Genomic DNA, 21,432 nt, shown 5'->3' with positions numbered 1-21,432 from the left:
GGTAGCTATGTTGTATGTAATCAGTTTTTAGTCATTTTTATTTTCTCGCAATATTATTTTGCATCAGCCTGGCTGCTTAGGACCTTCTTTCACCTCTCCTTTTCAGAACAATCTAATAGAGTGACCATGCCAATAGAATCTCTCTGCTATAGCTCAACAATTCTAAAAAACCTTCAGCTAGCTAGCTATATATTCTCCTTCCCCTACTAGCTGCACAGAGTCTAAGACAAAAGAGGAGCAGTTACAAATTAGACTATGGTAGTCATCATTTAAAATTCTTTTTTCCATAGACTATAAACATGTTATTTTCAGTAACAAAAACTGCTAAAGGCCACCCTAAAGGCCAGGATATATATCTTACAGCGGCTGTATTTGTTAAGGTAAGGTAAGTATGTATTTCGTTTTTTAAGACTGTACATTAAAAGTTTATGCACAATAACAACCATATATAGGCTTTCTCGAGGCTTGCATAAAATATATGTATTATTAACCAAACCATTTTAAATAAAACCTTTACATAAAAACTATAGATAGCTAGCTAGCTAGCTAGCTAGCTAGCTAGCTAGCTAGATAGATAGATAGATAGATAGATAGATAGATAGATAGATAGATGTGCATATTTTACATGGCTAGCCTTACAAATATTGAGAGATATACCCTGTCTATTATTTCCAGGAGGGGCCATGGCTTAGATGGAGAGTCCTAGAGTATTTGATGCTCATTTCGAGCTACGCTGACCCAATTAGGGCCCGCGCTCTACTAGACAACTCCCGGCAACATCCAACGGCCAACACAGTGTGCCAATTTCCCTCACATGGCTTGGGTTAACCCGGGGCTATGGTAACATTCATTCGGCCATGTTGAATCACTGTCAAGAGGAATCGAACCCCGGTCTCCCGCACAGAGTACAAGAGCTATAACCACTAATCTACGGCGCCATAAGGAGCTATAATGCAAAAGAAGAAAATTTTACGCTTTACACAGTTCACTGAGAAAAGTTTGGGGGACATTTTACTTCACTATGAAAATGGTGAAGTAAATTAAATGGTAAGTAAATTAAATTAAAATGCCATCCTATAGCTATGTTAGTGGTAAATGATAGCAAAATCCACCAGGTGTGAATTAAGTTTTTTTGAATTTCTATTACTTTTCAATGTAGCACATGGTCTGTATTTTGTGATTATCTAAACAGCTTTAGCGACGATCTGGAAACTCTGCTTGCTACATAAATTTATGGTTTAACTATATATAGGTCATCCCTCAAAACAACTTTGCGAAAATGCGGTGAACATTGCAAATATTTCCATAGGTTCGAGCAAAAAAGGAATCGGCAGAAACGTCCTAGTTGTATGAGGATTTGTCTTAATCCTGTGTTGTGTTTATTTCAATGTGAGATCTACTGGAATTATTTCTAAAGCCTGTTTTAAGATTAAAATGGTTACAATACTAATTGTCTCAGATGTAGCTGGTGGCTGCTACAAACATCACCATGTATTTTTTCCAATTGTGCAAAAAAGAGACTTGGCATAAGGAAAACTTAGTAAGCAGATCTGTGGGGAGCACATGCATTATTGTTCCAATATACTCTTGCATCAACTGCTGGAGAAACAAAACAACCTTACACAATACTTTTTGACATTGAGTTTGTGGTTAGTCTATGTTAAAATAAATATGACAACTTAGTTTTTGGCAAAAATTCTCTTTTTAGTAAACTTTATGTAATATATTTTTAAATTTTTTGGTATCCTCCACGATTTTTACACCTGCCCAGGCTTTTCAATGTGTAAAATAAATTTGGTTGTGGAGTTATTCTTTAATGCTTTTGAGGTTATATGACTGCATGTTTCTCTTTATGTTTTTTAGTCATTGAAATAAGATAGAATAAAAAGCAATGGATGAAGAAACAGAAGATGATGACTTTGAGTTTGTCCCACTAACCGAAATTTATCATGAGAAAGATACATCAAAATTAATAAGAAATATCAAAGAAAGGGACACAAATGAAAATCCTCAGCATTGGAGTAGAAAAGGGAGGATAAAATGGACATTTACATTATTTTTTGGATGTTTTCTCGCTTACTCATCACGAACAACAATGAGTATTTGTGCAGTTCAAATCGGAAAAGATTTAGGATGGGATAAAAGATTATCAGTAGGTTTTTTTTCTTCTAAAATTTCAAAATTTATTCAATATCTGGAGATGCACATGCAGACTTGTTTACAAGAAATATTGCATGGTTCAAATAACAGTCAGGAAATAATGAGCAAATTTTTTAGTATGTGTAATTGTGAGAGGAAAAGCGAAACAAGTGTTGATTTATTCTTTTTACCACAAAGAACAAGGTCAGCTTTGTTACAACTGCTCAATACAAAATTAATAGTAGGTTTATCAGGTGTCAGTCTTCTTATTGAGTAAAAATAGTGCATTTAAAAGTTTTTATGATTAACTTGTACTGTAAAAAAATATATTTCAAATTTATATTTTGTCCCTCCAAGGTATTCAATTTTTCTAGACTAATATACTTGTGTTTACATGTTTTATCACACTATAGAATTTTGTTTTATTGAAGTTGATGTTGCTATTGCAGTTATAGAATTTCCTGAAATTAGTCTTGCATTCTTGATATTGTCTTAATGTTGTTTCAAGCTAATAAACCAGTAACACCAAATGTTTATTATTAGGGCATTGTATTATCTTCATTTTTCTTTGGATACATCCTGACACAAGTTCTTGGTGGAGTTCTAGCTGATCATTTTGGAGGTGAACGGATGTTGTATATCTCAAGTGGAATTTGGTCTGTGGCAACATTCTCTGTTCCATTTATCACAAGAATATCCTGGTTCCCAGTCACAATTGGAATCATGTTGGCACAAGTTATTTCAGGTGCAGCACAAGGTATAGCATCATGAAATTTTAAAGCAGCATTTACACGATTCAACTCAACGTTGACAAATGTACATGTAAACAGCCTTTCAACTTAATTTTAAAATTCATCAAAGTGCTCTCAGTCATGAAAGAAAAATAAACTCAGGATTACTGATATACCACCCCCGATTTAGCAATATAAAAAAATATAATAAATACAATGGTTTTAAAAATACAAAACCTGTTATAACCCAAAAAATTCTAAACTTTTATCTACTTTTTACATTTCAATATTGCCCTGTCATGCAGCAATAAATCTTTCATTTTCTTTATTTTTCAATAAACTTTGTAACACATATTCCTGAGAAAGTTCTTAAAAGTTTTAAAAACAGTTATTTTAATACATCAAATGGGATACCTGAGGGTCTTATTAACTCTATTTAGCTAAAAGGCAGTGGGTGATTTTGAATTTGTTATGGTGTTCAATGTTCTGTTTTCATTTCCTAATAAAAGTAGATCCTTAGGCCTAGAATTTGGGCCTACAATGAGTATCCAAGAATAAATTTTTTTGATGTCTATGTCCATGTTTGGACATTGTGTTAACCTTGTCAAAACCAAAACTTCCTTAATTATAGTCATCGTTAATAAATTGGGAACTTTAACTAAAGTTGACAATTTTGCAGTAATAAGATAGACAGTTAATGTAGTAAGATTGAAATTTGGAGAAAGATACTTAATGAAAGAAATCAGGAAAGAAGAGCGGTAGTGATGAAATCCCTTTAATTTCAAATAAAGTATAATAACTTTTATATAGGCGTACATTTTCCAGCTATAGCAAGTCTTCTGTCAAAGTCTGTTGCCATCGAGAATCGAAACACAGTTTTTAGCTTCGCTGCTTCTGGTACAGCTGTTGGGTAAATTTATATTTTTGTATTTATTTTTCTTCAAAATATATGCAATATTTTATATCACAAAAGGGAGCATCTTTCAATCGACAAATGTGAAATTGAAATTCTATATTCTTTTTAGAATGATATTTTCTGGTCTAGCTGGATCAGTACTACTCGGTTTTTCTGGATGGCGGAGTGTTTTTTTTCTTACTGGCGGTCTTAGCATCTCTTGGGCACTTCTGGTTGGTATTTTGATATCACGAGAAAATGTTTATAAAGAACGTGAGATAGCAAGTTTTGATAAGAGAGAGTCTGTGCCCTGGGGAAAGTTCCTTTGCTCAAAACCATTTTGGTGAGTGTTTTTTTTGTAACTATATGATTTAATGTTTTTCCTTAAGGTCTTTGTTTTTAGTTTTCTAACTATTTTTTCTAAAATTAAATATCCTAGTTATCCTCTAGTTAATGCTGCATTGGAACTGTTAAAACATATAAATTTTTTTCTTCCTAATTCTGAATTTATTTGAGTAATTTAATGGGTTATTTTAGAGGATTGATGTGCATTTCTGTATGTAAAAAAAGCTTTTAGCAACGTTTTATAGATGTAAACATGTTACATGGTGAACCCCTATGTCAAATAAATTAGAATCGTGTCTGCTATCCAATTTAGCGTGATAGTATATATTGAACATAGCCAACTCTTGTTTTTAGGGCGTTAATGATATGTGCTACATGCGAATCGTTAGTATTTACAAATTTGTTGTCATGGTTACCGACGTATTTTCATGACGAATTTCCAGAAAGCAAGGTAGGTGTGTAATATAATGGAGATGGGTTATTTAGTGGTTTGTGGAGATGAGTCGTCTGTGGAGATGATTTGGTTTAGTTATTCATTGGAAGGTATGCGTTCAATATAGTTTGCTTCTGTGTTTTTCAGGGTTGGTTATTCAACGTGTGTCCATGGATTGCAAGTTTTGTTCTACAAAATGTGTGCGGTATGCTTTCGGATAGAATGGTAGTTGGAGGTAATTCGTTCAGTTGAGACTTCGATAATTGCAGGATAATATAAATTGCACTTCCTTGACAACCCAAGAAATTTTCGCAGCCAATAATAAAAACGTTTTTTCTTTTTTTGAGTGAAGCGTTCAGGGACTTATTTCAAAAGATTATTGTGAAACGTGAATTTTTCCATTCGCTAAATTGAGCTTTCTGGACATATTTTTTTGAAAAGTCGTTATATACACCGACAGTTAATTTCTACGAGTTTATACAGTTTATTGCGCGACTAAAATGTTCTGACTTAAATGTTCATGTAAAATGAAAATACTATAAGGCAACAAGGTAAAGTCAAACCTATTAGCCATCAACAAAAGTGACGCGATCAACGTTTGCCGGACGGGAAGTTTGCCGGGATGATTTTGTCCCACCTTTGGGCTGTTTATATGAGAGGCGGGATCCCGCTCTTATTAATAATTATACTAAAAATCATTTTGTGTTTATATGGAAAACTCACATGTTAAGCAAATACCACAGTATTTTTAATATAAAAGAAGGTTTAAAAACAGAGCAAAGTATGCTCTCCAGTGTATGAACGAACAGAAGAGTCTGCGTTTAATGCATTGTGCTTATCGAAAAAAAATATTCATCAAAACTTGTTTTGAAATTTATTTATTTACATTTACATGATCTAAATAACATGTTATGTACCATCCTTTCATTGCTTGAGAATAAATTGGCAAGAATTTTAAAATGCTTCACATAATGTTGGCTTTTCTCCAGCTCTCGAAACGTCTATTTACGCGTGTAAATCTTGCTTCGTTTATTTTGCTAGGTGTATCAAGAACAAAAGTGCGCAAGATATTTGTGGTAAGTTTTTTTCACAGTATGTTATTTAAACTCACTGGTTGTGCTGTCAAACATCGGGGAATGAACTTTGCTGTTGTAGATTCGAAATCTTTTTCCGTGATATAGTCGTCGTATTTTCCCCGCGATGTTTTTAAGTCACGTGATAAACTTCTTGACTCGTTTAACAGTATAGGACCAATTGAACGAGATCTTGGCCGCGTGTTGTAGTCATTTATGATATAAGTAAGCGAGACTGGAGGTAATGATTGAGCCCTGTTTCGATGGATTAACAAATCCTGTGGGTTGTGCATCCTGGGCAGGTCTATGGATTGGTTAACATCTTCCACTTCTGTTATCGCGACGTCGTCAAAAGAGCGGATGCTTTCCATATCCTCAGCAAAAGCAATCAAAGATTTTCTCGGGATGTCCCTCAATATTCTCCGATTTAGCTTAGGAAGATAAAGGGAAGTTCTCTGTTTACTTCTGGTTTGTTGCTGAGATTGGCTCTCTTTTGACTTGTTATTAGTTTCATATAAAGGTGGCGGTATTATAACCGACGGTTTCCGCTTGTCCGGCACAACCTCTTTTTTCGATGTGTGAACTTTTTTCGCAGTTAATTGTGGTTCTAAATACTTCCCGTTCTCTTTTTCTATCTCAAAATTTATCCATTTTCTTCGCATGTCCTCCATTTGACAATCCATTTGGTACAAATTGATTTTTCTTTCTCTTGCTAAATGTTTTATTTTTTTGGTATAGTTTTGACTTTCGTACATATTCGACGCATAGAGCCTTCCAACGTTCCATCGGTCACGAAATATTAAGGATTCGTAGTACGCTCTCTCTACTGGGGTGCGGTGGCTGCTGCTACTCGCTTCCGTGTTTTTCCTCATCTCAAAACGCCAAAGAAGTCCTCTTCAAAATGTTTTCGTGACCGTTAACATTTCTGTTCCCATTAAGTCGTTTTTTCTCCCGCTTCTCAAATAAATGAAAACTTAACGTTTTTATGTTTTATTTAAATCAAATTACGTTTGACTGTTTGTTTATTTTTTACTCCCACTCAACAAATTTGTAAATAACTATCAGCGTAAGAAATTGTCAACTGAATGATTTTTTTACCAAAATTTTAAATTCACGTTATTAGACCATGGATAGTTTGGCGAGCGCAACAACAGTGTAAATATTGACTTAATTTTTATTATTGTGTTTACATTTTCAATTTATTACTGTTAGAAACACCTATATGAGTTTCGTCACGATTGTATTGTTTTCGTGTTGTAGAGTATGGCCTTAATCTCCACGACGGTATTATGCTTGATATTGAATCAGGTGACTAGCTTTTCATTGGCTTTGCTTTTAATGACATCTATCATTGGTTTACTTGGTTGCAACAGCAGCGGCATTGGGATGAATCCACAAGATTTAGCGCCTAAACACGCAGGGTCGTTGTTCGGAATCATGAACACTTTAGGAGCTATCTCAGGTGGGTAGGTTTTCGTTGCGTTATGAGACGAGTCAGCCAATATTTTAGTTCGGAAAGTTTTTTACCTGTTAGCATTACGCCTGGCTGTATAAAATGTAAAAGTGACCAGAGAAATATTTGCGTTTTAGCGATTGGTTTGAATAGTTCTAGTAATGCGGCACCGTTCTTTATTGTTAACGTATTTTTTGTGAAAGGCTACAGTGGAACTCAGATTTTCAACAGAGGTATTGTTGCCATGCTAGCATACCAAATTCCGTCCCTCTTTCTTCACGGTTCCCACTAGGACTTAATTCGCTCTTTCTAGATAGAAGGTAATCCTAGCGTTATTTAACGTTAGTTATACGAGCGAAAAAAATGAGAGGCTTCAGGTTTATAAAAATATATCGACGTCGTAAGCATTTTGGTTCCAATAATCTTGCGTATTATTTGTATTTTTGTGCAGTAAAAAAATAATTCTCAGTCAAATAATCTAAATCTAAATCCCACACCTTTCACGTATGATCACTTAAAAGATAACTCGTATCCCACGTGATAATATTTTAAGTTGAATTTATAACCATGCAGTGGTAGTAACCAAGAACAGAGAAGGATAAATCTTCCGGAGATAACAGCTTATGCATGGATTTTTTTTCCTACTTTCAGGTATGGCAGGAGTGTATTTGACTGGTCATATATTACACACGACCAAGCAATGGTCATCCGTTTTTCATATGACGTCAGCTGTGTCATTAATTGGCGCTGTTTCTTTTCTGCTATGCGGGACTGGTAGACAGATTGGCTAAGTGAGACAAATCACGAATGTGTGGTCACAAAAGTTAGTTATCATCTTTTTTATGTTCATTTAGTTTTGTAGAATTTTTACCACATTTTCTTTGACGATGTTTAGCAGACGTATTTATACATAGTTTTTTAGGATCAATTAATATTGAAATTTTAAAAATTGATTTACATGTTATTTACCGAGGTTTTATTTCATGCATTAAAAAAAGCAGAAAAAAATATTTTACTTAATTCTTATTATGCATTTTTATATTTATTTATCTTGATAGAATTTATTTATTTATTCCTGCATACTCCACTGCGTTTTGCCATCCTTGAGCTCTTCTTGTTGAAGGGCAAAAGCCTTCGAAAGCTTTTACAAAGAAAATTTTGCGAATATGGAAATGAATTTTCGCGAAACACAAATTATATTTTGCTCGCGAATCGAATAGATTTCGATTTGTCTCGAGAAATGGTTTTAGTGTATAAATGATAAATTTCGTGAATTAGGTGCCCTGAAGGATTTCCCCAGTATCAATTTCGCAAAATGAACGAAAAAATCTTGCCCTAAAGCTAAATCTCCACTGGACGATATTCGCGATGATTTTTGTGACGAGAAGTAGAAACCAATTCAACTTTTCGTCATGACGAAAATCGCGACCAATCAAATTCGAGTATAATGACAATCGTCGTAAAAATCGTCCCGTGCAGATTCGCCTTAAGATTACTGCGGTAAAATTATTAACGCATGTAAAAAAAAGTGTGTTTAAGTATAACAAAGAACGCAGTCAAGTTTGTCGGTTGTTATTTATAACTATAGCCTCTTATATTTTATTGTCATTTTGGTAGTTTTTACCAATCTTCGAAGACCAACGTTTTTTTAACCTGGGCTTAGGCTTTTTAGTAAGAGAGCCCCCTACAATTTTTAGTAACGTAATTTTAGGGGTTATTATGAGGGGGGGGGGGGTTATTATGGGCAGGGTGAGTTTATTTTAAATTTATGGGGTAAGGTGGATGTGTTAGGAAACTTTGTGCAGGATAAATATAACACAGACATAATAATAAAAAATTGTATTTTTTTCAATGAATTATATAAATACATATTTGAGTGTTGTATTTCTTACAAAAATATTGAATCCTTGAAACGAAGGCTATTGTAAAATACAAACCGAGACGATTCCTTAAATCTAAATTAAGAATTTATTGTAAATCGCGAAGAAAACACCCCAGTTCTGCTAGGGGGCGTATTATTGCTACAAAGAAACGATTTTTCTCGCATTCATCAGTTTATCCGCGAAAACTACCCGCTCCCATGTTGGCGAGAGTTTAGACGCGTTACGAGTAACGTAAAGAGGTAAAAAAAATTAGTATATTAGTACCATCAATATCACCATCTAATTGTTTTATAATATTTACTTTCAGTGCGGTACCTAATCACATACGAAGTATTTGTTCTCTTTAACTTTTTATTGCGTTGCAGAATAAATTATAACTCCCAATATAATAGCAATAACAATGACCACTACTGCAATAATACACATTTTCTTTCTTGCGCTTTTCTATAAAAGTAATAATATATTGTAATGGTTATGAATCCTCGGGTGGACATGTTACTACCAAAGTCTAATTAGTACGCCCTTCTAATAATACAGGAACTCGAAATACAGCGTTTATCAGTAAGAAAACCCGGGTCAACTGAAAAAATAGGACATAAGCCGTTCGGGTTTTAATTCAAACTCAGTCTTCCTGTTGTTTTAGCGCCACCCTCGGGTTAGCTTTTTACACTTATAAAATTTATCAGATAAGATAGGACGTACGGGATTTAAAATTTTTGACTCCTGTCATCGAAAAATGATATGGGCTTCGTTTCAAAAGATATAATTTAACTTTCGAAAGTATGAACATGACTTCGTCTCTTACCTGGTATGATTTTGCTCTGACGAGTTGTTTATTACCCTCCTCCACATGCAACGCAGCGTGTTCCACATGACTTTCAATTGAATCTGAAAAGAGAATGTTTGCGTTAAAAAACTTGTCATTTTGGTCAGTTACAATATCTTTAAATATTAAAGTTTACACTATGTTGTATTATGAATAGACGTATTCTCTTGGCGGTGAGAGCACTGCGACTTTTTGGTTGATTCGTCAAATAAATTCTCGTAAAAATATTATTCTGGACTTACCAAAAGCAAATCGAGAATATAATAATTGTTAAAATAACATGCTTTATTCAAAATTTATTTAAATACATCTTAACAGTAAAAAAAAGACCGGTATCAATTTTTAGTCAGTAAAAATATTAGTCACTTGCGCAAACATAGTCACCTTTTGCCTACCTTAAGGGAATTAATTTTCGCGGGAATTAAATTTCGCGGATTTGGCGGTTTTTGGAAAAATCCAAATGTGCTTCATCCGCGAAATTAAATTCCCGCGAAATTTCGAAAACACGTTCATCCGCGAAATTAAATTCCCTTTTTTCCGCGAAATTTCCTAAAAAAAACCCTGCGAAATTAAGTTCCCGCGAAAATTAATTTCCTTAAGGTACTTACTCTTGAAAATACTTGTTGAGTTCGTAAAACACATATTCGAAGAATTTAACTCAAAAGATAAACTGAAAATACCCGTCCTTTCTGTCCTCCTATGTCCTTTGGTTCTTATGAGATTAAAATTGAAAATATCGGTATAAATGGTTGGTTGGGGAAAAAATTGGTACTGAATTTTGGTACAAGCACAACAGTACCAAACAAGTAATAAAATAATTGAGTCAAAATTTAGTCATTTTCATTGACTTCTTTAGGGGGGAAATAATCGGTCTGCAAAAACGGCACAAAATTTACAATCTTAACATCACCTACCGATTGCCTCTCCTTGTTCGTGAACCAAAGCAGCAAGATCTTGAAATATTTCGTTGACGTTCAACATATCTTCCTGAAATCACCAAAAAAATTGTAAAAACAAAAAAAAATAAAGTGCAGCGTCGTGAATGATGGACTTCAAAAAAATTTCCAACCTCGATTTGAAGTATGCGCGCTTCTCTTTCTTTCGCTTGTTCCAATTCTTGCTCATGTAACATCAGTTGTTGTGCACTAAGAGATTTATAATTCATAACCACTTCACACTACATGTTTTATAAAAAAAAAATTCTTTTTCTGCGATAGTGAAATGTTCTGATGCTGAAGTGGACCGCATTATTTGTTTTCAATTCTTCAGCGTTGATGCTTACAACAAACATAAAGTTCACTAGATACCTTTCTTGCTCCTGAATATCAACAAGTTGTTCTTTATCATCATCAACTGCTATGCTAATACTGGACGTATCCTAAAAGAAACAATCAATTGTAACCAGCAATACAGTTTATTGCGCACTAAAGTTCTATTGACGTTTTAAAATGCACACTCTTAATATTCCTGTTTGAAATCTCTTGTGTGTTAAACAACGCTTACTTTTTTCATTAATTTATTTTTCCACTTTAAACAATAAGATTTGGTTAGCTACATGTTTGTGAAGTTACACGATTCTTTGTTACTGAAGATCATCAAAGGATGTTGAAAGTGATGAACTTTTAAAGTAAGCCTGCATAATACCAGGATTGACAAAATGGGAAATCTCACGGCTAAAAAAAAAACTAATGAGCTTTTTTTTTAAGATTTAAAAAAATAAAAATTCCCATTTTTACACTAGAACATTTTGTGATCTGACAAAAGAAAATTCTCCTAATGAAAATAATTATTGGGGGTATTTATTTTCGCGAATTTTTGTCAATTTTGTGAAAATTAGTTTCCGCAAATTTACATTGTTTTTTTTTGGAATGAATTTACACCAATTTTTTTATCTAATTTACCTAGAATTTACCTATATAAAAAATATATATATATATATGTGAATTTTAACTTTAGCAGTCTTTATTTAATATCTCCTACATCCTTGAAAAACAGTATAAATTGAGAAACAAAATGTCATCAAATCGCGAAAATCGTAAAATTTAATTGTCGCAAAATATTAAAACTTGCCAACTTCGCGACAATTAGTTCTCGCGAAAATTAAATTTTATTTCCAAATTACTTCTTGCAAAAATTAATTCTTGAATGATTCAGTAATTTTATTAGAAAAAAAACTACTCTTTCGCCTAACGTGGCTGTTAGAAATAAAGGTATTTTAAAATAAGCAACAAAGAACTCAATGGCCTTGGTCCTACAGATCGAAGTGCACAGACATAAAAAATTTTGCAGTGAAAATTGTTTCCGATGCAAGAAATGAAAAATCTTGAGAAAAGAATGGTGACTGATTTAATAAGGTTTAGAGGAAGGCGTATAAATCTTCTCGAAGTAAAAGATACACATATTATTTTTGTACCTACCTGAGTGAAACTTACTTCTTGCTCGATGTGTGCTTTCATTTTTAATGATAAAACCTAAAATAATTACCAATGTATAATTCACGTAAGCGTAATCGAGACAGTATGACAAAACGAAAGTGTAGCGTTGTATAAAAAGAAACCAAAAACATCTAGTGTTACAAAAAGTATTAATTTCCCCTCTATCACAGAGGGGAAATTACTACTTTTTGTAACACTGAAAATAATTCTGGATGTGTTTTTAAAAAGTATTTTTTCTAAGAATGAGGGATATATTTTTGAGAAATGGGAAATTTTATTTTAACTCCAAGAAGAGCATAGCTTTTATTCGCTACATTTCCACGAATAATAGAATTGATAAAAGGTAAAAACAGATATCAAGGAAATGCCTTTATATTTCTTTTTGCCAAAATTCCTTTCCTTGAAATAGCTAATAAGTATTTTAAATATTTGTGATTGTCCAAAAAAGTACTTACGTTTTGAATGGCGTGGTATCTTGATAGAGCATTTTCGAATTCCTTTCTTAATTTGTTCTGAAGAAGGTTGTACTGACTCTGAAAGCAAACAAATATTCATTGCACAAATATGAATAAAATAAAATAAATATAAAAATTAAAGAAAAATTAATAAATATACATATCGTGGATCATGTCTATCAAATCTCCCAACTCTCGTATATTCTGATATTTCTTTAAATATATTCTTTGTCTCTTTTGCTAATTTGTTCGTTTCTTGTGATAATTTATGACTGAAATGCAGCGAATAAAGTGATTTAAAACAACAAACATCAACAAAACATAAACAACAACTACAACAATAACAACAACAAACACACACAAACAAGCAGACAAAAACACTAACAAACAAACAAACAAACAAACAAACAAACAAACAAACAAACAACATTGCGTTTGCCCTCTGTCCTGTCACTATATAACATGCATTAAAATTATCTAAAGTGACGTCACTATAATAATTAGACACATGGCCAGGTGTAATCAGTCATACCATACATAATGCATGATAATTAAAGAAATAAATCTTTTAATTACATTTTAACTTCGTTTTCCTTTTCATCGACATCATGATCAATTTTCTGTGAGAGGGTTTCAAGTCGAGATACTAAATAATTCAAAATTCATTATAACAAGAACGGTAACAAGGGTTGAGTAAACATGGTGTGGCTGTTACTTTACTTTATGGTATACACATTTGCGTTTTTGAGAAAATGTCTGGTCACTACTGGATGTGTATTTCTTTAGATTTACAGTCAAGGTAATAAAATTCAGTTACTAATGGATAAAATAGATACACAAAAATTGTTTTCTTGACTAGATTCTAGACATTTTTGTCCTTCTGATTTTAGCTCTTTCATTTTATCTCTGTAAATTAGATTTTAAAATAATCCGTGCGATTCTAATTTCAACAGAAAAGGTCAATCAGGAAAAACAAACAAGGAAGAATTTTCTCAGAGCATTCATTCAATATTAACTTTCTTTTCCTGACATTTCTAATGTTTTGACTAATTTTAATTCCTGCCATTTTCTTTGTTTTTCTAGCTATGTTTTCCTGAAACTTCATATTACTTAGAACCTCGGATTACCCTAAAATTGTATATTTAATCACAAAAATATTAATATGAGTGCTTGGTTTCAAGAGCAAATCTGAAACTTAATGCTTGGCAACATTTCAGAGAAATGAAAATAGTTCTGATTGACTATTTAAACCTAAAATTTCTAATGTACCAAGACATTGCTTATTTTTTACAATTCCTGACTTTCTATTCAGCAAAACGAATCTGTACCTTTGAGATTCATCTAATCAACTGTAATTTTTTTCTTATTTTCACCACAATTTTAAAGCTTAAATTCAGGAAGCAGATTAGTGCAAATATAAAATTTACATAAAACGTTTATGAATAAAATTGAAACTGTGGTACTTACCATTTTTATTTACAATAAATATTTTCCCGCTAACACTGTCACACAGACTGTTGAATTTATCTAAAAAGTAAAGTTCAGAATCTTCACACAGAAAAATAAACTAGTAAAATTGCATTCGCCTGATAAATCCCGGCCTGTATAGTCGAATGTATACAAATAAGTACTCAGGGATTAAAATCATTTCCCGAATGATTTTTAAAGTTATTTCTTCACCACTAAAACCCATGAGACTTGTAGTTTTCAAAAATGTTTTCATTTTTGATGAGACGCCAAATGAAAGCAGTTTAATTGCTGCCAAACGAAAACACACGATTTCCTGTAAATCCCAGGCTCGGGCCGTATACAAAGAAGATACAAAGAATGTATACAAAGACAGTATCCAGGGAGTAAACTCATTGCCCAAACGATTTTTAAAATTATTTTTTCACCACTAAAACCCATGAAACTTGTAGTGCATTCACTAACATATGGTATAATACTCTTTATGAGGCAAAATGGCAGCTGCGAGTAGCTACCATTTTGGGTGGTGAATTTTCATGGAATTTTTTACAGGCCAGCGACTAGTATTATAAACTTCCAAAATAATGTAGCCTGTCAGTGATTTCTTTTTTTTAGGGTATGTTTTCTTATGTGCATTGTTAGCATTTGTTTGCAAAACAATGAAAAAATCAATTACTGATTAACTTTGTCTGGGTAAGTTTAAGTCGCTAAATGCTAAATCTTGAATCAACTGTTGTTAGGAGCTGATATGGTACTGTGGTAAGCTATGCAGATAAATTTATTGAACTTACCCTTCTCTCGTGCTGACTGTGTTCGATGATATGAGGCTGCTGTTGAACCATATGAAGGTGCTGCACCAAAATCTCCACGATTCATAATGGGAATGTATATAAATTTAAGTTAAGTTAAAAACTTGGATTTTTCCATAAAAAATATTCTTATCTAAAAGAATTTTTATTTTGGAAAATTAATACACATATGCTCCCTTTATACAGTATAGTATACAAAGCTAGTTGATATAAGCCTGTGAAAAAATCCAATAAGGCAGAAAGACAAGGGGAAAACTGGTCCTAGACATCAGCAATGACCAATTGATGCACAAGTCTTGTTTAGAAATTTGTTTACCAATTCACTCTATTGGGTAGAGCTTGAAATGTTGATTAAGGAAATATATAGTATCACATGCTTTTGATGAACAATTAAAAAAAAAATTGTTTTTTGATCACATCATTAACTGATCTGTTCTGAAATGGGTGTGTTGACTTATCAGCCTTATGACATTGGTTTCAGGTAGCTACACAGATAATGTTATTTTCAAGTTTTTTTCAAGTTACTTGGCCTCAAACTTACAGCTGCACTGCAATGACAGCATACACCAAAAAAAAGTAAACAAATGATGCATACCCGGTTAAAAAGCAAACATGATGGTTTAGCAGTTTTGCAGAATTAATTGAACCCACTGTTTTTGTAAAGAACGTATTTTGTTTAAGCATGCACCTTTTCTTTCTTTTTTTCGATTATGAATGACTTATAGATTAAAAGTGAAATGCAACATAATCTGACAGCACAGATTGTGTGAAGCTAAACTTTTGAAAATTTAGAAATGATTGTTAATTGCACTGCTTTGTGTTGTCAATTTCCTGCCTCGTTCCCAAGGCATGTTGTCTTTTTTTTATATCTAGACATCAAGATAATATTCCCTGATAATTTCCCAATTTGCTGTGAGGAGTCAGGGTACTGTGCATTGATAAAGGCGTTGTATAGGCTGAGATTAACCAAGAAAACATTGTCTTCATAATGAGCAACATTGGAATTTTCATATCGAGATGTCAGGTGGAACTTTTCTCCATCTAGATGTAAAAAAAAAGAGACAACAGGCACTAGGAATGGGGTTAAAAGTTATGTTCTTACTAACTAGGAGGATAACTACTAGGCTGAAAAAAGCTTCAAAAAAAGAACAACACCCTGCAAAACAGATTTTATTGACTGTCATAAAAAAGTATGTACTCACTTTCAACAACATTGTGGCTAAAAAACATCAAAATTGTATGATTTAATCATTTATATGCTCTTTTACCTGTTTTTAGTAACAAGTTATCAACCTCTTCCCTAAATCTCTTTTTCATTATGTTCTGGGACTATGTTTGTTTTCTTGCATGAGGTCCTTATATAAAAAAGGAAAAATAACCCTGGGTACAAGGTTGTCAAGCCATTTCTTGGCATTCATATGTATCCTTCATTTCTATAGTTAGCAATTTTATAAACATTTTTACTGAACGTGACAAGATGCAAATTTAAATCTCGACTGATGAATAATTAAGAGTCTATCGCAATCTTTCACAGAGTCTATGATTTCGCCACCACACTGCTACACTAACCGTGCAGAAATGAAGACCATAAGTGGAGAATATTGTTAACTAAAATGAGGAAAAGTAAAAATAAATAAATAAAAAAACTGCTTCTGAAGTTCCTCTTGAAATACTGGAATAATAAATTGTTGCATTATTGCACATAAATGGCACTCCTTCCTTGTATTCCTTACGTACAATGTGTGAGTGTAAACAACATTTTTCCCAGATCTTAATAGTTTTTTTGTATGCAGAGACAGAAACATGAACAAGAAAACCTAACAAACGAGCCCTGGGGACGAGGTTCTTGAAGGAAGAACCTTTACTGTACTAAAATAACAGCAAAATTTCAGAAATAAACTTTTGCAGTCAAGTCTTTTAAGAAATTTTCATGACTATAAACACCTAACCAAAATTTCAGCGTGAATAAACCAAATTAACCACAAATCATGCTAGGTTTTGAAGACTCTTAAATGACTCTGGTCAGTTGCTAAATAAAAGAACATTTTGGACACAATGAAAACTTAAAACGTCTAGATGTAGCCACTAAGTTTGCGCACATTTAAAGCAGCTAAATAGGGCGATCAGCGATATAAAAATAATTTTTTGAGGAAATGATTTCAAAAATGTGATGGTTCGTTGTACACACGCTTCAAAATTCAAACCGGGCCTGGTCATTATTTTATTTCCCTATTTTTTTACATTTCTCACTATTTTTATAAACAATAGGCCTACTTTTTAACCTGAAATACCAGCAAACAAACCAGATTCTTATAAAAGCGTGATGATAACTAAAATAAACAAAGGGGCGGTGGTGGTTATCCAGACGAGTATTAAGAGTTGATAAAAAAAAAGCAAAATTAGGAAAACAGTTGGGTAGGAAAGCTTTAAATAAATTAAGAATAGTGTACATCTCCAAGTTTTTTCAAAGTAAAAATATAAGGCTATAGTTGAGTTACTTTGTCTATGCCTAATGTTGGCTGGCATAAAAAAGGAAAGCTGGGAAATTTAAGACTTTAATGTACCCGGTCAATGAAGTGGACATTGTGTTCAGTAATTTGAAGTAAAAATTAACACCATGTGCTTGTGAAGTGGTAATCCACATGCGAAAGTATTTCCCATTGTGAGAAACTGCAATCATTAAATCAATGCGAACATAAATCCATGTTGTTGAGATGTATTTTTTACAATTACAGAGTTCCTACTCATTTTGCAAGTATTTTTTAGGAAATTCTTTCAATAAGTGGGGAAAACACATCAAAAATTTAGAAGATTTTAGGAGATTTATTAGATTAATAATTTATAGTGATATTGGATAACTGATGCAGAATATAAATATTTATATTCCACAAAAAAATTCATTATACAATAGAGTTCTCTGAAAGATTTAGGTGAATTTTAGGAGTATTTTCAAAAAATCAGGAAATTTTAGGATATTTTATGATTAATTAAAAGGATTTTATATTTTTAGGATTTTTTTAGGATTTTAAATACCTTTTTTCAAAACTAAAGTAATGTTAATGTATATACTTTCTGACACTAAATTGACAAATTCTATAATATGTTCTGCACGTTAATTTAATTGTCTTTTCAATAATTTGCCGACATTGTTGTTTCTGTTTTCTACACAACAGAATCGTCATTCCTATTTTATTCTGCACACAGAAGCCGGACAGTACTTAGAATTACGATGGCCCCTATGGCTCACTTCTCTTCTCAATAAAAACACTTTTCTTCGTAGTCAAAACACTTCTCCTCTATATAACAACACTTCTCTTCTGTATAAAAAACATCTCTACTTTGATACCCAAAGTTCTCTTCCGTTCGAAACACTTCTCTTCCAAGTGCGAAACACTTCTTCCCAGACTGAATCTGGTCCTTAATATTAAAAATAAAGTTTTCAAAAATTCTTACGGGGGCATATTAACGTTTCTACAAAATTAGATTTTTTGCGGGAAAAACTTTGCGAAATTTCAAGCTATATATTCTTATACGGTCCCAGAAACGTAATATTGCTTTTTTTTTATCTAGTTTCCACTAACTTTGAACTTTTATAATTGCAACCTGTCTTTTGAAAGTTGTGACCAAAAAGATTCGATTCTTTGAGTAGCTGTTGATGTACCAACAATAAAACTGCCAGTGCCAGCATATTCATCATTATGCTGAGATCTTAATGCAAACTGAACAGCTTCCTAAATACAGTTTTCAGTACCATCATCAGACCTTATTCTTGTTGAAAAAATATGTCACATGCCAAGGGAACTGGTCCCTTGTAATAAACCTCACAAAAGGTTAAAACTACGGACCAATGATGTAAAATTGCGGGCCAGATTTTAGAAATCAAGTTGTAAAAAACCACATGCAAAAAAGTGTTAAGTGCAGAAGGGAAGTGTCAAAATACTGAAGAGAAGTGTCAAAATACAGAAGAGAAGTGTTTCGTTATATAGAAGAGAAGTGTTTTTGATTTGGAAGAGGAGTGAGCCATAGGGGCCATCGTATAGAATGCTTTCCAATCACCTATTTTTATGATAAAAAATTGTATATGTTTCGCTCATAAATTCACAGACACACTTAGATGAAATGTTCTGTTAAGGTTCTGGTTAGAATCTATCTAGGAATAACTGCTGACTATTGCATAAATAGTTGAGTAAAAAATAATATAAAAAAATATTTCTAAATATGCTTATTGTAACACCCTCCTCCATTATGAATTATAAGGTTTAGTCATTTAATAATTATTTTTAGCTTTTTAATGATTTCTGATCTCGGAATCTTGTGATGTCACACAGATAATATCTCCTTTGCTCAGTATTCTGTAATGGTGGTTGTCAATGCTTGTGGTTGTGTCTTTTATATTTATGAAATAGCAACATTTCAGGCAGGATAAAAGTTGTTTTCTTAGGTTTTGATATATTCTAACTTTCAGAGCTAAATTTGTTTTTGCTTGGAATGTAACCTTGAAATGAAATTTTTTTCATGCCATAATGGAAAAAGTTTGTTTTGCCTGTCAAAGTTTTTTATTTTGGCCGATGTATTCTATGATTTGCCCTGACTGTAAAAGTTTCCTTTTCTAGAGGCTGGAATTCCTCAGGGGTTTAGGGATCGTCTCCACGATTGTTTCAAAAATAATCGTTTCAATTCGTATAATTTTTTTAGAAACAATCTCTATACGAATTTGAAACAAATAGAAAATATTTTTTGCCAAAAAATCGTTTTAAATTCATTCCAATTCGTTTCAAAATAGTTTAAAATCATTTCATTGTAACAAAAATTGCTTCGTATTTGTTTCCTAATCGTCTCACAATATCCAAATCAAATCGTTTTAACAGTTTGTTAAATTCGTTTCAAAATTCCTTTTAATTTAACACCATTATTATTACTATGTTTATCACATGCATCAAGAATTTTGCTACCACATAGTAAGTTTATTTTAATTTTTATAGTTTTTTGAATCATATTAGTGTCTGTTTTTCTTTCTTTTTTCGGGCATTGTTTGGCCTATGTGGTTTTTTTTGGGGCAAATACTTAATTTTTTGTCAAAACGCCAAACTCGCTCGAAAATGTATGCACTTTTTACGGCATATGCGGTTTACCGGCACCCTCGTAGGTAAATAGTTTTTTTAACCAATCAGATCTTCTAAAAAGAATTATTAGCTAATTGAATTGCTTTATTTTGACAGCCAAAAAAATAAAAACAAAAAAATTATCAAGATAGCAAGTCATCGTAAACATTCGCAATTCATCTTATAACATATTGAAGAAATCTCTATATTCTTGCCCACTATCTATTATAGTGGTTCAATAATTGTAATAATGGCTTATAAAACCTTGGATTAAATAGCTATTTACTTTTTATATCATCAAAGGAGGATATAAGGATACCTTAGTTTCCGTAGTGGCAGTTTCGGATTGTTGATGGATGATGTGCTGTGCTCCTATGAATAACTTTCAGTGGGCTACATATTTTGACCCGTATCCAAAATCTCTATAAGGGTGCAACAACAAACCATGAAAAAAATTATTTTTATTAATTTTGCTGCCTCGTTTGCTAAGAGCGCCACATACGTTTTGGTCATCCAGTGTCTAAGGAACGAAAATAGAAATGCTTTTTCGTTTTAAAAACGTTTCCCACTCCCTCTTTATTTGATAAAAAAAGTTCTAGGCATAGCTATTTTACGTCGAAACCAGGGACCAAGCCCGCTGACCGCTCGTTTCACTGGATGTAAGGAGAGCGAGAAAAAACAACATTGGAGCAAATGGCGTTCGATCGAAAGTAGTTTAGGAGACACAGAGCGAGAGGAGATTCAACATTGAAACATCCCTTTTCTTAGTAAAATTTGTACACAAAACAGTACCTATATATCGTATAAAAAGAAAGTGTAATATTATATGCTATATAACACATGTTTTATACTTTCTTTACTTTTAGGATTAGTTTCTTTTCCGAATAAAATTAAACACTCGCCCAAAATAACTAACTCTAACCAGCTAGCTAGCTACTATTGTAGGTGGTATGACAAGCTATAAAGCCTGCGTAGCTAGCTAGCTACCAGTTTGTTTTTTCCCAATTGTAATTTCAAAACCGATAATGAAGAAGTAGGGCTTGGTTAACATCTCAAAAATATCTACCCCACTGAGTTTCAGCAGAACACTCACACTGTCATTTGGCAATTAATTATTGTTAAGTGAACTTAGCTAACCTTTGCTGTGACATCCATAAATGTTGAAGAACAAAGTTACTAATCATACAGTCTTATTTTTTTACGACTGGCTAAATTTTTTTGTAGAGTGCATTTTAACATCGTTTTTTATCTAGTCTTAGCTATATACTTTTATACTTTTTTTTTTCAAGTCTTTAACATTTTACAAATTTTTAATTTTGCCATAATTTCACTAGTTTCTTTTAATGCTGAAAATACGCTTTACAAGTGTGAATTGAAAGGTGGCAG

General features: G+C 32.7%; 3 protein-coding genes and 1 long non-coding RNA gene across 4 annotated transcripts; 1 reads left to right on the top strand and 3 right to left on the bottom strand.

The window, feature by feature from the left end:
* Positions 1 to 1,863: 1,863 nt before the first annotated feature.
* On the top strand, positions 1,864 to 8,945 carry LOC130655597 (solute carrier family 17 member 9-like). Its single transcript, XM_057458367.1, has 9 exons — positions 1,864 to 2,152; positions 2,683 to 2,896; positions 3,681 to 3,780; positions 3,896 to 4,108; positions 4,465 to 4,561; positions 4,691 to 4,778; positions 5,585 to 5,619; positions 6,877 to 7,078; positions 7,721 to 8,945. Exons 1-9 carry the CDS (start codon positions 1,892 to 1,894, stop codon positions 7,858 to 7,860), a joined length of 1,350 nt encoding a protein of 449 aa, XP_057314350.1. The 5' UTR covers positions 1,864 to 1,891; the 3' UTR covers positions 7,861 to 8,945.
* Positions 5,399 to 6,738, bottom strand: LOC130655602 (uncharacterized). The gene has a single exon (XM_057458371.1). The coding sequence runs from the start codon at positions 6,486 to 6,488 to the stop codon at positions 5,631 to 5,633; it is 858 nt and encodes a 285-aa protein (XP_057314354.1). The 5' UTR covers positions 6,489 to 6,738; the 3' UTR covers positions 5,399 to 5,630.
* On the bottom strand, positions 8,894 to 15,079 carry LOC130655603 (syntaxin-12-like). Its single transcript, XM_057458372.1, has 11 exons — positions 14,927 to 15,079; positions 14,136 to 14,195; positions 13,245 to 13,314; positions 12,829 to 12,940; positions 12,669 to 12,746; positions 12,196 to 12,249; positions 11,086 to 11,156; positions 10,848 to 10,923; positions 10,693 to 10,765; positions 9,758 to 9,840; positions 8,894 to 9,396 (listed from the first exon to the last, which is right to left on the bottom strand). Exons 1-11 carry the CDS (start codon positions 15,009 to 15,011, stop codon positions 9,304 to 9,306), a joined length of 855 nt encoding a protein of 284 aa, XP_057314355.1. The 5' UTR covers positions 15,012 to 15,079; the 3' UTR covers positions 8,894 to 9,303.
* A 312-nt stretch (positions 15,080 to 15,391) lies between these two features.
* On the bottom strand, positions 15,392 to 20,861 carry LOC130655605 (uncharacterized). The gene is made up of 2 exons (XR_008984700.1): positions 20,366 to 20,861; positions 15,392 to 15,985 (listed from the first exon to the last, which is right to left on the bottom strand). It is a non-coding gene; the product is annotated as an uncharacterized LOC130655605 (long non-coding RNA).
* Between the last annotated feature and the right edge of the window lie 571 nt (positions 20,862 to 21,432).

Source organism: Hydractinia symbiolongicarpus, chromosome 8 (genome assembly GCF_029227915.1).
Source record: "Hydractinia symbiolongicarpus strain clone_291-10 chromosome 8, HSymV2.1, whole genome shotgun sequence".
Taxonomy (NCBI): domain Eukaryota; kingdom Metazoa; phylum Cnidaria; class Hydrozoa; order Anthoathecata; family Hydractiniidae; genus Hydractinia; species Hydractinia symbiolongicarpus.
The sequence above is the reverse complement of the archived record's forward strand: the minus strand, read 5'-3'. Positions and strand labels throughout refer to the sequence as shown.

What these genes read in the sequence shown, in the direction of transcription:
- LOC130655597 (XM_057458367.1), top strand. Translation starts at nt 1,892, where the DNA reads ATGGATGAAGAAACAGAAGATGATGACTTTGAGTTTGTCCCACTAACC. An exon ending in CTTTGCTCAAAACCATTTTG is followed by an intron (nt 4,109 to 4,464) that starts GTGAGTGTTTTT and finishes TCTTGTTTTTAG; the next exon opens with GGCGTTAATGATATGTGCTA. An exon ending in CACTTTAGGAGCTATCTCAG is followed by an intron (nt 7,079 to 7,720) that starts GTGGGTAGGTTT and finishes TCCTACTTTCAG; the next exon opens with GTATGGCAGGAGTGTATTTG.
- LOC130655602 (XM_057458371.1), bottom strand. Translation starts at nt 6,488, where the DNA reads ATGAGGAAAAACACGGAAGCGAGTAGCAGCAGCCACCGCACCCCAGTA.
- LOC130655603 (XM_057458372.1), bottom strand. Translation starts at nt 15,011, where the DNA reads ATGAATCGTGGAGATTTTGGTGCAGCACCTTCATATGGTTCAACAGCA. An exon ending in ATTTATTGTAAATAAAAATG is followed by an intron (nt 13,315 to 14,135) that starts GTAAGTACCACA and finishes TGAATTATTTAG; the next exon opens with TATCTCGACTTGAAACCCTC. An exon ending in TCAGAGCAAAATCATACCAG is followed by an intron (nt 9,397 to 9,757) that starts GTAAGAGACGAA and finishes TTACTTTTATAG; the next exon opens with AAAAGCGCAAGAAAGAAAAT.